Genomic DNA, 14,109 nt, shown 5'->3' on the forward strand with positions numbered 1-14,109 from the left:
CCCCCCCCCCCAGTAATTTAGTAGATATAGCATGAGTGGTGTGACGCTATGGCAGTTTTTAGGATGGGATTTTAACCCATTTTGTCTCTACACCCCTTGTATTATTTATTTGAGCCTTGCAGAAGGAGTGTCAATGACAACGTTTTTGAATCAGACAGATTGCCATGGCAACACACCACAAATTGTGTGTCCTTTTTGTAAAAAAAACAAAACAACAAACCTAGCCAAAACAAATAAATGGACTGAAAAAACTGAGACAACATGAAGTTACCTATTTCAAGGAGAGCTAGATAATCAAGTCAAAAGAGGTATTATTCTGTCTCATTTGAATTAAAGACAAAAAGCTTCAGCCAAAATCAGATTGATACAAATATGTGTTTGTTGAAATTATGTTTTGTATTTTGTCGTGAATAACAATACTTTTAGGTGGCCATTTGTTTACCAGGTGTAGGATGATATGAATGACGTCTAGGTCATCTAAATATCATTATGTTTTTACAAATATGATATATCATCTGGAATTTACGTGATGACATCTCTGGTTCCTATAAGTCTCAATATCGCATGTAGCATAGATTTGGTTTGGATACAGAAAAACATGCTCTCTCAATGCGTCATTTTCAATGGTTTTTAATAGTAATTTGTAGGTACAGATAATGGATTGAACCCCCCCCCCCCCCCCAGTAAATCTTGAGCTGTTCTAATCCCCCACCTCAACTAGTCTGGAGTATAAAAATTAAAATGTTGAATGTTTCTGTGATCAGCACCAGTTTTACCAGATTAGATAAATCTCGTAAAAATGTCAGTGTGGGTTGGGGGTTTTTTCAGTTTATTAATGGCACATAGATGAAATACAAACCAGTCTGATGTGTTTGGAATGACACAGTTCTTATTTAAGCACATCTATATCTTAGTAAGCAACATGTGAACGTTTCACTGTGCCTGACTGTTAAGCTACATGGTGGGTGGTTGGCAGGTGTTCTGGTATGATTTGCTCTTTCTTTCCTATCAGACATATATCATCCTTGTCTCTACTCCTCTTTTGTGTATGTTTCTCTTTGTGACACCTCTATAGTGCAGTCAGAAATTCTTGGCGCAACTTATCCTCAAATATCTATTTAGTGGGTGAACTAATGCAGTCCACGTTTTGCATTTAGACATATGGCCTATGGTCACAGCTCACCAATAACATTTTTGATTGCAAAACTTGTTACAAGAAATTGATTTTATAGGGAACACTTTTTTTTCACTAAAGGTCCTCAAAACACGCTTTCAATAAAGATAGTGTCACGATAAGAAAACAAATTACAGACTTGCTTTTAAAAGCGATATTGCCCCAGCTGTAAACCTTTTAAATTCTGTAGAAATAACCTTTTGGATTTTTTGTACGTATTTATGAAGGAATTTTCTAGAATACAGCTAACAGGTGTTTACAAAAATATTGATGTGACAAATTGATATAAGTTACAGTGCACAATTTAGAGAGTCTATTTTCGATAGTTTAGGAAATATTTGACAATAAATTGTTCCTCCAATTTTTGACAGCACTATAGTATTCAGCTTTTATACGACCTCATTGTGTTGCAAGTGCAGTAAAGCACTTACTAAAACATTCATAATGAAAGTTTAATAGAAAATGTGAAATTTGTGTTTCTCATTTAGGAATGCTCTGAGATTCCTGAAAGGGGTCTTACTTTTCTTTTTTTCTTATTTGTGACATTTGTGCTTTTTGATGATTTGCCTTGTTGCACTATCTTTTCCAGGTTGAAATACCCAGCATAATTAAATTCAGAAAAGCATTGAACAAATCAACGTTGGATATGGATTCTGCTAAGAACAGGTAGGAAGGCCTTTCTTTTTTTTTTTTTTTTTTTTCAGCTCCTTTCCTATATGTTTTTGCAGTGGTATCGGTAGCGTAGTGGTTAGGCTACCGGACTCGTAGTTTTGAGGTTGTGGGTTTGGGGGTTTGAGCCTCAGCTCGTTTCAAGGTTGGGTCCTGGGGAAAGGTACTTTACACGGAATTCCCATGTGGCCCGTTTTGCTAAGATATGTAGTTTGTTTGGGTTTTTTTTTTTGGGGGGGGGGGGGGGGGGGTTTACATCAGAGAAGAGAAATGAGTGTCAAACCATGACTGACTATGTCTACTTTTCGATCTGGCACAAGCTGATGAGGATGATGATAATGATGATGGTGATGATAAGTAATATTAATGTTATTTTAATATTATTTTATTATCTCTTTAATATTTTTTTTTTTTATGTTCCAGATGAAGCCCATAATGGGCGAAATGTTGAACGTATTATAAAATATTTTGGAAATCTTACCAAGTCTCAACCTTTTTTATTCTCTGTATGCAATGATGATGAGTACAATGTAGTGTGCATCCTGCAGGTTCAATCAGGCAGTTCGCCAGTCCAGCGCTCCTGGTGCTAACATGGCTAATGCGGCGGCCAAAGCAGATGTGATCAAGGAGGAAATGGAGGAAGCATCTCAAAAAGTGGAACACATAAGGGTAAAGAGTGTTTATGTGCCATTAAAAGAAACAATAAATCCACATTTGCAATCCCATGTGTCTCAAAAAAATCAGTTTACAGAGGAAAATATGAAAGATGTATCCTTAAGCATCTGTGGGGTTTTTGTTTTTCTCGTATGTCTGGTACCTTAATATGAACTGCTATTTTTCTCACTTTTTGGTTATGTTACGGAACACTGAACAAACAAATATTCAGACGAATATCTTGATGTAATAAAGACGAACTCCTCCCTTTTCAACTGCACAAAATAACTTTTATTTTGTTTGAAACAAGAGTAGTTGATTTTCCGTATTGCGAGTTGACATTAGCTCTGTCCCTCCGTCGTGCGAGAATATTAGTGTCTGCTTTTCGGCTCGATGCTTACTCGGGCTTCTCTTTCTCGTGACTGACTGTGAGTGACTGATTGTGTATAAGCTCACGTGAGCTTCCCTTGCAAAGACCTGCGTGTCCCGTGCAAACTCTCGACTAACCTCCCCCCACCAGCCGGGTTGCTAGGAAGGTTTTCAATGTAAAGAAAAGTGGTCAAGTATCCACAAGAGCGTATATTATTTGTATCTGTGGTGTAACAATTAGCTTTTTTTTTGCCATTGCACACAAAGGTGCTTGGAGAAGTAGATTCTTTTGAGGTCTTTGGTCTCTCTGCTGAGATGCTGTATTCCTCTCAGCATTGGTTGGATCTGACATAATATATAGTTGAAGAAGCCCACCTGGTAAATTGTCTAAGTAGATTTGATAGGGATATCACATTCCAGCTGGAAAATGGTATCTGTGCGAAATGCTACCATTTAGTTAATGGAAGTTAATGCACATGAAATGTCAGCTAAATGTAACTTAACTGCTACACTTGATTGTGTTTTTGTTGTGTGTATTGACAAAAGTAGTATAATGTTCCTGGGTGGTTGGCGAGTGCTCTGGTGCGGTTTGTTCGTTCTTTCCTATCAAACATCCATCGTCCTTATCTCTCCTCCTTCTTTTTTGTGTATGTTACTCTCTTGTATCACATCTATTCTTCGGCACTTATACTACCTTATTGTGTTGCAAGTGACGTAAAACTTTTACTAAAACTAAGTATAATGTTCTGGTACTTCCTGAGAAGTAACTGATAGTCGGAGCATATCACTGGTAGGTCCTACTTCCGTACTCTCTGCCTGATGCTCTTGCTCATTCCTTGAAACACCCATTAAACTTCTACAATCTTAATCATCTTGCTATAAGTATTCCTATGATCTTTCAAGTATGCATCAGAATGCCATTAGGTTAGAATCAGAATACTGAGTGCGCATCCACATTAACAATATTAATGTTTATAATTGTTGTACATTTTTATTATGCATGTGACTGTGAGCCTGTTTGTGAGTGCAAACATACTATTGTATAATTACGTTTATATGCACAGATGTGTGCGGAAGAGAGGATGTGTGAAGGAAGAGTGTGTGTGTATATGGGTGTGCTCATGTGTGTTTGTGTGTGCATGTGTGTGTGTGTGTGTGTGAGAGAGAGAGAGAGAGAGAGAGAGAGAGAGAGAGAGAGAGAGAGAGAGAGAGAGAGAGAGAGAGAGAGAGAGAGAGAGAGAGAGAGAGAGACCAAATCAATGTGAAAAGATCTAGACAATAAAGATGTGTCTTGTCTTATCTTATCTGAACTAAATGTCTGTTGTCAAGTCATCATGCTCCTTTTTTTCTTCCCCCCCCCCCTTTCTCCACTTTTATTCTATACATATTCTATTTCTATTGCAGGATAGCTTGTCAATAGAATTGTGCAATTTTGCTGCTAAAGAAAGTGAGCACAGTTGTAAGCTGCTTGCTGTAAGTACTTAGTATTTTTATTTTTTTAGATTAGGGTTTTTGGTGTCTGAAGTAAACCACACATGTTTGTTTGAGCATTTGTGCGATGTCATTGTGGAAATTTAAGTCCTTTATGTGCCGCAATTTTTCTCCTGTCTAATTTTTCAACTTGCTGTGCTTCTGTTACTAATGTAGCCAGAGGACTTTCTCATAAGGTGCTTTTTTTTTTTTGTCAAACCAAAATACATTATTTAATTTTGAATTGTGAGTGGTTGGCGGGTGCTCTGGTGTGGTTTGCTCCTTCTTGCCTATCAAAATTATAATCTATCATCCTAATTTTTGTTTTATTTTTCTTTGTAAATTACTCTCTGGTAATACCTCGATTCTCCGGCTCATGTATTACCTGTTTATGTTTCAAGTTCTGATAAACTTTTACTTTTATTAAAACTGGACTGCGTTCCTACAAATGTAGCCCATGGATGATGTAGCATTTTTAAAAATCTTGTACCTTTCTGACACTAGTAGGGCCTTGGTAAGTGGGGTTGAGTGGGTGTTGTATCGGATAAGTATGCGTCACATATGTAGCAGATACCCTGGTAGTTGAAATTCTAAGAAGAGCCACTTTGTTCAAGTTGATATAATCCCTTTCTGATAACTTAAATGGACTCTGGTCATTATTATATATTTTAGTCTTTTGAGGATGTAGAATACGACGATCTAAAAGAAGCAAGTCAATTTGTTATGGATTACGAGTAAGACTGTGTATATTGTTTATATATAAATAAATTGCGTTGCATGTTAAAAAACGTACTGTCGACAACCTTTGAGAGTTAATGCTGAACCAATTAGGACCACGTAGCAGTTATAGTGCCACTTCCTTTGCTTTGATGATTTTTATTTGGTAATATAATTCTGTTGTTTATTTTTTAACATTTTTTGTTTTACAGTTTCTGGAGGCTCAGGCAGCTTACCACAAGAAAGCTTTAGAAATCATTGAGGATTGTATACCTCAGATGCGTGTTGCAATACGTGAGTAAAAAAAAAGACCTAGATATATTATATCTGATTTGTATTTGATGTATGTCAAACTTTTTTGTTTTATTGTTTAGTTTACTATCCTCAACTTCCATTTAAAGTAAATTGTTTATGAAATGGCCGTACAGTGAAGAGCTCATATTGTTTTAGATTTGTTCTAGATGTAAATGTACCTATGTTCATTCATAAAAGTGATGACTTTGGTTAACACTTCTTCTCTAATTTCTGGCATTGGTTTTGTTTCCACAATTTTTCCTTTGGGACATAGTGAAAAATATTGACCCAAGCAAAGCTGTTTCAGGGTCGATCCTGAATCAGCAGTAGCTCCCAACACTTGAAGACACCTTATGTTTTAAGAGGCTCTTGAATATCATCTCAGCTGATATCACATTGAATTGCTGTGTAAGCATTTCTGCCCCTGGTGGTACATGTTATGCAGGATTTTGATCTTGAACTAAAGGGTATTTGAGAAGATACCTTGGCTCTCTTCCCGCCGCTCTGTTGAGGTGGAGGCTTATTTGAAGGTCGAGTGTTTTAGATAATCTCACTATTAAAATGCGCTGCTGTATCTTCTCTGAATTCTAGCTATTTGTTCATTTCCCGATCCAATAATTTTACTCAGATGAATCTAGATAGTTTTTCCCTCCCCTTATTTGGGAATGTTTGGAGAGCACCACTTGGTAGGACTTACTTCTTTTGTTTCCCTTTGTTTTCTGTTTGTCTTGCCTTACTTTTCCCTGCACTATATAGTCGCCTTTTAAGGACAAGCGGGCTAACCCTGATTTCGGAGTTTTCCAGAAATCTTGACCTACACCAATAGTTTGCATTGCTATACCTAAAGGAGAAGTTTGATTTCATTGGTGTGTATATTTGTTTGGTTATACAGAAAGCTCTCGTTGTCTTTTAAAGAAACCGAATAAGGATCCAAAAACTTAACGTTTGATTTTCTCAAAACAGCATTTTTCGGGATAGCCCGCTTGTGCTTAAAAGCGACCAAATCACCATCATTGTGGTGATAGGCTTCTCTTTAATGAAACAAACACATGACCACGGGTTTTTGTTGTCCTGTTTCAGAAAATTCTCCTGCCAAACCGTGTTATGGAATGCCCCTGGAGGAGCATCTCCGTGTCATGTGTCGTGATATAGCCGTTGTGTTAGAGGCCTGTGTGCTCACCCTGCTGGAGATAGGGATGGAGGAGGAGGTAAGCCTGGTATAAGATAAGATGAGATGAGATGAGATTTACTTTATTGATCCATGAGGGAAATTTTTGGTGGATTTACCAGAACATCAGTAAACAAAGTTGGGCATGTATGGGTATGTAATATAGTGTTAAGCACATAGAGCTTGCTGTCGTGCAGGGAAACGCACTAAGCAAATGCTATTTATGATTATTGTTATTATCATGATTATTTTTATTATTGTTATTGTTGTTATAATTATTTTTAAAAAATCAATATTATTATTATTATTATTATTACTGACTGCTCAGTGTAAGACTGTCCTATGTCACTTTTCAAAATGTGGGTGGTTGGCGGATGCTCTGATGTGGTTTTCTTCTTCTTTCCCATCAAACATCAGTCATCTTTATCTCCCCTCCATTTTTTGTGTTATTTACTCTCTTGTAACACCTCTAATCTTCTGCGCTTTTATGACCTAATTGTAATGCAAGTGTCGTAAAATACTTACTAAAATAAACTTTAAAAAAACCTTCTCAAAATGGCGTATGACGACGTCATAACTTTCCCATCGATATGTGAGGTTCTTTACATTGCGAAAGAGTCCGCAGAATATAATCTATCATGAGTTTGGATAAATACTTTTTCTCAATACATTATTGCTACTTTTTTAATATGAGAAAGATGGCGAAGTTTTGAGCCTGAAGTGGAATTAATTTTTTTGTTCTATCTGTATATTGCTTGATACTCTGTAGGCTTTTATGAGTCCAGTAGTATGTCAATTTCACAGTCATACACAAAGTTCTGAAGAGACACTTGTTGAGATGGAGAATATTATTCAGACTTGTTGATGTGGGCGATTGTTTTGATTTTATTTCATACAAGAAATGAACTCTCAGTGGTGATGACTTGTTTCTTTTCTCTGTTTCAGGGATTGTTCAGAATAGCTGGTGCAGCCATCAAGCTGAAGAAGTTAAAGGTGAGTATAGGCTTGTATTGTTCTGTTTCAGACCATGGTTCAAATTTTTTAAGTAATTGTGAAAGTAATGACAATTTGCATAAGGTTGGTATGCTAACGAGGTCAAATGTTGGGTTTCTGAAAGAAAAGATAACCCATATTAAAGGCTATAAGTTGGCCACCTTGGCACAAAACTTCAGAAAGATAAAGTTTAACGAAGGGCTTGCTAAGTTGGACAATATGAAGAAAATGGTCTTACGTGTTTGAGAAATATCAAGTTTTTAACATTTCAACCAAAATGGGATAAAATGGAAAACTGTAAACTTTCTTAAAAATCAACCGTATTGGAAAGCTTTACAATTTCTAAAAAATTGACCGTAACGCGTATTTGTGCTCTAAAAAACAAATTTATTAAAACTGATATTGTCAACAACAAAAATTTGGGAAGATGGTGGCTAATTAGATTATATGTTCAAGATGTTGACCATTTCTCTCATGGCAGGCTCTAAAATGCTGCTAGAAATTTTGAATAACCCTGTGGCTTGTTCCTGAGTTGATTCTTTGGGTCTCCTGTTCAAATTTGAGGTCCAACTGTTAAATTATCTATGGATTGTTTCTAGATTCTCAGTTTTAAAAAAACCCATGGGGGAAAAATTGCACTTTGATTAAATTAAAAAAGAGAAGAATAAAAAGGTGCTTGGAAACTGCATGTACATTTTTGTGCCTTTGAACAACCTTTTTCAGTAAAATCCGCACCCAAACATTTTTTAATGGACATAAAAAGTGTTGAGCCGTAAAAAGAAAAATTGATATAAACTAATCAACAGGTGGAAAAAGTGCTGATTTCTTCAATTTCATTATCCATGGTGTGAGATGGTCCTTGATATCTTTATTCAAATAGCAGCTTTACCTGGGGACACCCCCCCCCCCCCCCCCCCCCCCCCACCCGGCCATAAAATTGATTGAGGTGATTGTTGAATTGTTGAATGACGCTGACGATATATTTTCTTTCCTTTCAGGCCAGCTTTGATGCAAATGCTGTGGACATGGCTGAATTTGGCAATGATCCCCACACAGTTGCTGGTGAGTGTGTGATGGAAATTTTGCCACTTTAGTTTTCAGACATACCTTACTAGTTTATAACCATGACCTGTACTTTCTGGACTATAGTTCATAGTTCTTTTCATTTGGTCAGTGGAGTTGAACTTTTGGTGAAAAAAATGATTTCCAAAAGCAGATAAAGGATGGTATATGGTTGGCTTGAAAAAAGATACACTTTCTTGAGAGTAGTGAATGAAATATACTTGTAATCAATATAAGATTTGGTTTCATAACAAATGAAGTGAATCTTCTGTTGAGATGCATCGTTTTTGGGACTCTCTTATTGTCTGGTCTTTTCATGCCCCTCCACTTATCTGTGTGTGTTTGTCGGGGGGGGGGGGGGGGGAGAAGTGTTTCTGTACGTCTTGGAGAGAGAGAGAGTCTCTGTTAAATTTTTTTAAAATCTTGCTCTGTTTTAGGGTAGCTCCCATTGTGCACAACAATATTTCTCTCTTTATCAGCAGACTATTCTGGATATATAAATTATTTCTGTCTCAGGTTGAAACGTTGATATCATTGAGTCTCTCATCCGAGCTTCTGTGGGTGGTTGGTAGGTGCTCCTGTGTGATTTACTTCGTCTATCCTATCAGACATCTATATCATCCTTATCTCTCCTTCCTCTTTTGTGTTTGTTACTCACTTATAACACCTCTAATCTATGACATTTATATTACCTAATTGTGTCGCAAGTGGCATAACACTCTAACTTAGAAAAATACAACAAATCTGAGTCTCTGTTCTCCCCAGGTGCCTTGAAGCAGTATCTGCGAGAGTTGCCGGAACCTTTGCTCACCTACGCATTATATGATGAATTCATGCAGGCTGTTGGCTTGTAAGGTTCCTTCCAGTATTTTCTGATTGCTTTGATTTTTTAATTAAAAAAAAAAAATTCTATGGTGGGGGGATGAGGGGTTAATTTGTGGGTAAATACTGATCAAAATGGTTGATGATGCCTGCTTACATTTATACTGAATCAATACTAACAGAGATCAGTTGAATATACACCAGTTGTAACTTAACATCACATATGGTAGAGCTAATGATTTTCAACGAAAGATAAGGCTTGCACATTTTACAAGTTGTGTGGGAAAAGCTTGGTTTGTGTAGCTATAATGAAAGTAGGTTTCATGACTGAAATGGTCATGTGTAAATTGTGTCTCAAACAGAAACTGTCGATATATCCGATTATCAGTAACTTAAACAACGCGAAAGCATTCCCTTCAAAGAAAGCCACAATATATATTTTTTTAAAGCAATTGGGAGTTAGTTGAGTAATTAGTCATCTTTTAATGTGGTGGAAAATTATGTTCAATATGGGTTCCTGGTGAATGCATTTTAACTGATTCCGTCCATGATTTTTTCAGGCTCTGGACAGAGTTATTTTTCCCTGCTCAGTTTTAGACCTGGGGTGCATCTATTTAATGCATTACTGTGAAGCTCTAAGTCCCTCTAATAAGTATTGTCATATACCAAACTGATGGGAATAAATAGAAAAATCTGTTTATATCAATAACAATGACCTATAATCTGTTTGTATTACATTTTCCTTCTGACAAAAACTAATGAGAAAAAAAATTGCGCAACAGCTCTTCGAAAATTTCGACTTACCGCATTTTCTCAGCTCTACAAGTCCTTATAATCCATAGGAATCAACACAACATTGTAGCGATATCACCCTAGCACACATTTATGCAAGAATTTCACAAATTTAGGTGAATATCTTTCTTTGAAGAGCCTTTTTATTATACCAGGCTCCGTGTTGTTTACCCTTAGATCTAGCCTACATCGCAACAACAAAACAACGATTTTTGCAAGAACTTCGCGGAGTTTCGATCGATATTGGCACTCAGAGATTGAGGTCAGGTTTGTTTACAAGTTCTACTTCCTTTCGACAACTTAAAAAGTAGGAACTATGTTAAAAAGTGCACCTTTGTTTCGGATTTCGTTGAGCCGCTCACAGCGGCCGAATGGACGCAGCGGAAAAACTCAGAGCCGCTGTCAGCGGCCGAATGGACGGAATCAGTTAATGTTTGATGATACAAGTTGATTTTCATTTATGCTACAAGAATTTTTTCATCTCTCTCTCTCTAGGCCCCAGGATCAACGTCTGCAAACTTTGTGGGTTGTGATAAACAAACTGCCCAAAGCCAACTATAACAATTTTAGGTATGTTTGTTCATACTGACTTGTAGTTCTATGGATTGATTAAGAAGCTGCCTTGTAATATGAATGAAAACTTCAGTTGGAAAACCAGAAAAGTCACAATTAAAAAATTAAAAAAAGAGCTTTTTCCCCTGGTTGCGTTCTTTAAAAAATTATCTCTCTTCTTTGCAAATGATCCCATGGATAATCCAGCTAAGTCCTAAACTGTGTAACGTAAAAGAAATTCTATACTCAGTACTAGAAATGGATTTTTAAACTTCAAATTTCCATTTGTTCCACTTTTTGAAGAATGTGATTTATTTATTGTTGTGTTACTTGACTAATACTTTTTGCTGATTATTATGTTGAGAGGGTGTATAAAAGCAATTACTAGGGTGACAGATTTTTTAAATAATCAGAGTTCTGTAATATTTTTAAAACAATTTTTATGTGAATTTTTACAGATAGTATTTGGGGGGGGGGGGGGGGTTTATGTAAAGCACCCGTAACTGTGTGCACACACGAGTAGGCGCTATAAAAATGATCTGCAATATTGTTATTATTATATTATTATCATTGTTGTTTATTATTATATTAATATTATAATCTTTATTATTATTATAATCAGTTATGGCTCTCATTAAAAAGTCATTTAAGGGGTTGGGACTCCTCTTTCCTTGTCCTATTGTTATCTGTCTCTTTTTCAAATATGTTGGGTTTTTTTTTTTGGTGTGTGTTTTTTAAGTACTTAATATAATTGTCTTTCTATGTCTCATGCAATGCTTACAAGTCTCTTTGTGTGTCTCAGGTATTTGATCAAGTTCCTTGCCAAACTAGCTGAGAAGAGCGACATTAACAAGATGAAGCCGAGCAACATTGCCATTGTGATTGGTCCAAACCTGTTGTGGTCCGAGAAAAACAGCGCGTAAGTGTTCTCTGTGAGGTTTTCCTTGGACCTCATTGGTCATTTATAAGTTACAGGCTCCTCTTTGTTGTTACTGCATGTATACATTTCATGTCCTAGTGGCCTAGTACCCCATAAAGCACACCTGTTATTTGTGGTACTATTGGTATGAAGATGGAAACCTTTTTTTTTTACAAGGTTGTTATGAGGGGGGGGGGGGCGGTTTATTCATTCAAAAATGTTAATCTACAGTTTAGTTGGGACAAGATGTTTTTCATTATCTGGGATCAGGTTTCGGAAAATTGTAGTCATCTGAAAAGTGAGGTCAGCAGGACCATTCTTAATGCGGAAAAAAAAAGAAAAGAAATGACAAGACAGTTAATTCATATTTTCAACTCCTGAAGAGACACAAGAGACAAGAAGATCATGCCTTAAAGGGCAGATCATTCACCCCTTCCATGTACTCACTGTAACTAGTATTTTTAGGCCAGTGTCCCTTATTAATTGGCAGCATATAATGAATGTCATGACAGAACAAAAGATATAGTATAGCCGACTGCTGTTTACCATGATGAAACAGTGACTCATTTATTACTAACACACTCAAACGTACACACCTACACACGCACACAGAGAGAAAGAGAGAGAGAGAAATTGTGTTGATGCATTTCTCATGTTAAAAATCAGAGAGAAAGGAAGAGTAATTAAATTGCTGCATTCCTCATCATGTTAAAAATGTTAACCAGTTAAGTTTCAGTTATGACATTTTTGCAACGCATTTTACATCTATTGAAAAATGATGACTAGTAAATTTATTCTTCAAAGTGGGTTGTAGCCGGGTGCTCTGGTACAGTTTGCTCCTTTTTTTCCTAACCAACATATATCCTCCTTATCTCCCCTCCTTTTATGTGTTTGTTACTCTCTTGTAGCACCTCTAACCGTCGGCACTTATACGACCTTATTGCCTTGCAAGTGCCGTAAAACTGATACAAAAACAAAAAATTTCTTCAAATGTCTCATGTTGTGTGGCCTTCTGTCGTTCCTCAGACCAAACATGCTGACGACGGGGACCCTGAGCGCACTTTTGGAGGCTGTTGTTTCCCACGCAGATTGGTTTTTCCCTGGTGGTGAGTGAAACGTCCGCTTTTTTGTTTTCTGTTCTCTCCGTGGTGACTTGGAACTGATTTGGCTGTTTTGTTTAATGAATGTCGATGTTTTATCCGTCCCTCTTTTTCTCCCTCTCTCCCGAAAATGAGGGGCGTATTATTGTATATATTATTGCTAACATCGTTTATTTGATTCAGCTTTCCGCTGGGTTTACAAACAGGGAACAGGGTACCCTGTGAAGCTTTTTATGCCTTGTATGTTTTGATGAGCTTTTGTTAAAGAATTAAGAAAGACTGCAATAGAGTTCTCTCCTCCAAGGGACCCTAGACCCAAGTTTCGATGCACTTGTGTTCCCACTTTCATTGGGCGTGGCAGCTGTCCAAGTTTCTTCCAAATTACTGTGTTCCCATCACTGCTTAGATGATGTTACACTTCACATTTTAACATTTGTTGAGGGCAAACATTTGTCAGCAGCTGGGCAAGATCGTGCTAAAAGTCTGATGTACCGTATAAAAATTGTTGGAAAGGTGTCAGTTAGGGGTGTGGGAGTACACTTGCAGATACACACTCTGCACTCGCAAACTCACACATATCTTATGCATATGCATAGAAACATGCTCATTCACATGAACATCACAGATGCACACCTTCACATACATGCACACACACATACAAACATGTACATGCTTGCACAGCTTGTATGAGATAAGGCTTATACAGACATTACCCACAATTATATATAAACTCAAACACACAAAACATACACCTTGAAATATTTTCTTTACTTTATGCATCTGATTTGTACATAAATTACTTTGTGAGTCATCCCTGAGGCTCTAATATGGACAGCTTTCCAAGCTCAATACTTATCTTATTTGCTTCGGTTAAATATTGATGTTTTTTTACGTACCTCTTGGCCCCCCTCTCCCTCCTGAAAATAAGGAGTGTATTGTACATACTATTGCTAACATCATTTTTTTACTTAATGCAGCTTTCTTATATGTTTGCAAACAGTGAATAGGCTGTCCTGTGAAGCTTCTAATGCTTTGTCTTTATATGTAATATACTTTTATTTTTTGTTTTAGTCATGTCTAAATTGTTATTTTGCAGTTGAAATAACTAAAAATGTTATATTTTTCTCTAAAATGCTCTGAATTAAAAAATAATTTAAAGTATCCGTTTTTGATTATTTATAAGAGGACTTTTTTTTCACTTTTCACATAGCTGTAACTAAGCCACCCCTTCCCCTTCCTCCCATGCCTTCTCTTTTCTTCTTTGGCCTCCTTCATTTGTATTTTTCTCACTCTGTTGTCTCTCTGTTGCTGTATCTCTTTCCCTCTCTTTCCCCCCCTCTCCCTCCCCCCCTCT

General features: G+C 36.8%; 1 protein-coding gene across 1 annotated transcript in view; it reads left to right on the forward strand.

The window, feature by feature from the left end:
• LOC101845160 (rho GTPase-activating protein 17) overlaps nt 1–14,109 on the forward strand; it is an 84,121-nt gene that overhangs the window by 48,420 nt on the left and 21,592 nt on the right. Inside the window, exons 5-15 of the mRNA XM_005096062.3 lie at nt 1,764–1,840; nt 2,392–2,512; nt 4,271–4,339; nt 5,266–5,347; nt 6,428–6,555; nt 7,461–7,508; nt 8,507–8,570; nt 9,336–9,420; nt 10,680–10,754; nt 11,539–11,655; nt 12,682–12,761. Coding sequence (XP_005096119.2) covers nt 1,764–1,840; nt 2,392–2,512; nt 4,271–4,339; nt 5,266–5,347; nt 6,428–6,555; nt 7,461–7,508; nt 8,507–8,570; nt 9,336–9,420; nt 10,680–10,754; nt 11,539–11,655; nt 12,682–12,761 — 946 coding nt within the window. The remainder of the gene's footprint in view (nt 1–1,763; nt 1,841–2,391; nt 2,513–4,270; nt 4,340–5,265; nt 5,348–6,427; nt 6,556–7,460; nt 7,509–8,506; nt 8,571–9,335; nt 9,421–10,679; nt 10,755–11,538; nt 11,656–12,681; nt 12,762–14,109) is intronic.

This window comes from Aplysia californica, unplaced genomic scaffold (assembly GCF_000002075.1).
Source record: "Aplysia californica isolate F4 #8 unplaced genomic scaffold, AplCal3.0 scaffold00120, whole genome shotgun sequence".
Taxonomy (NCBI): Eukaryota; Metazoa; Mollusca; class Gastropoda; order Aplysiida; family Aplysiidae; genus Aplysia; species Aplysia californica.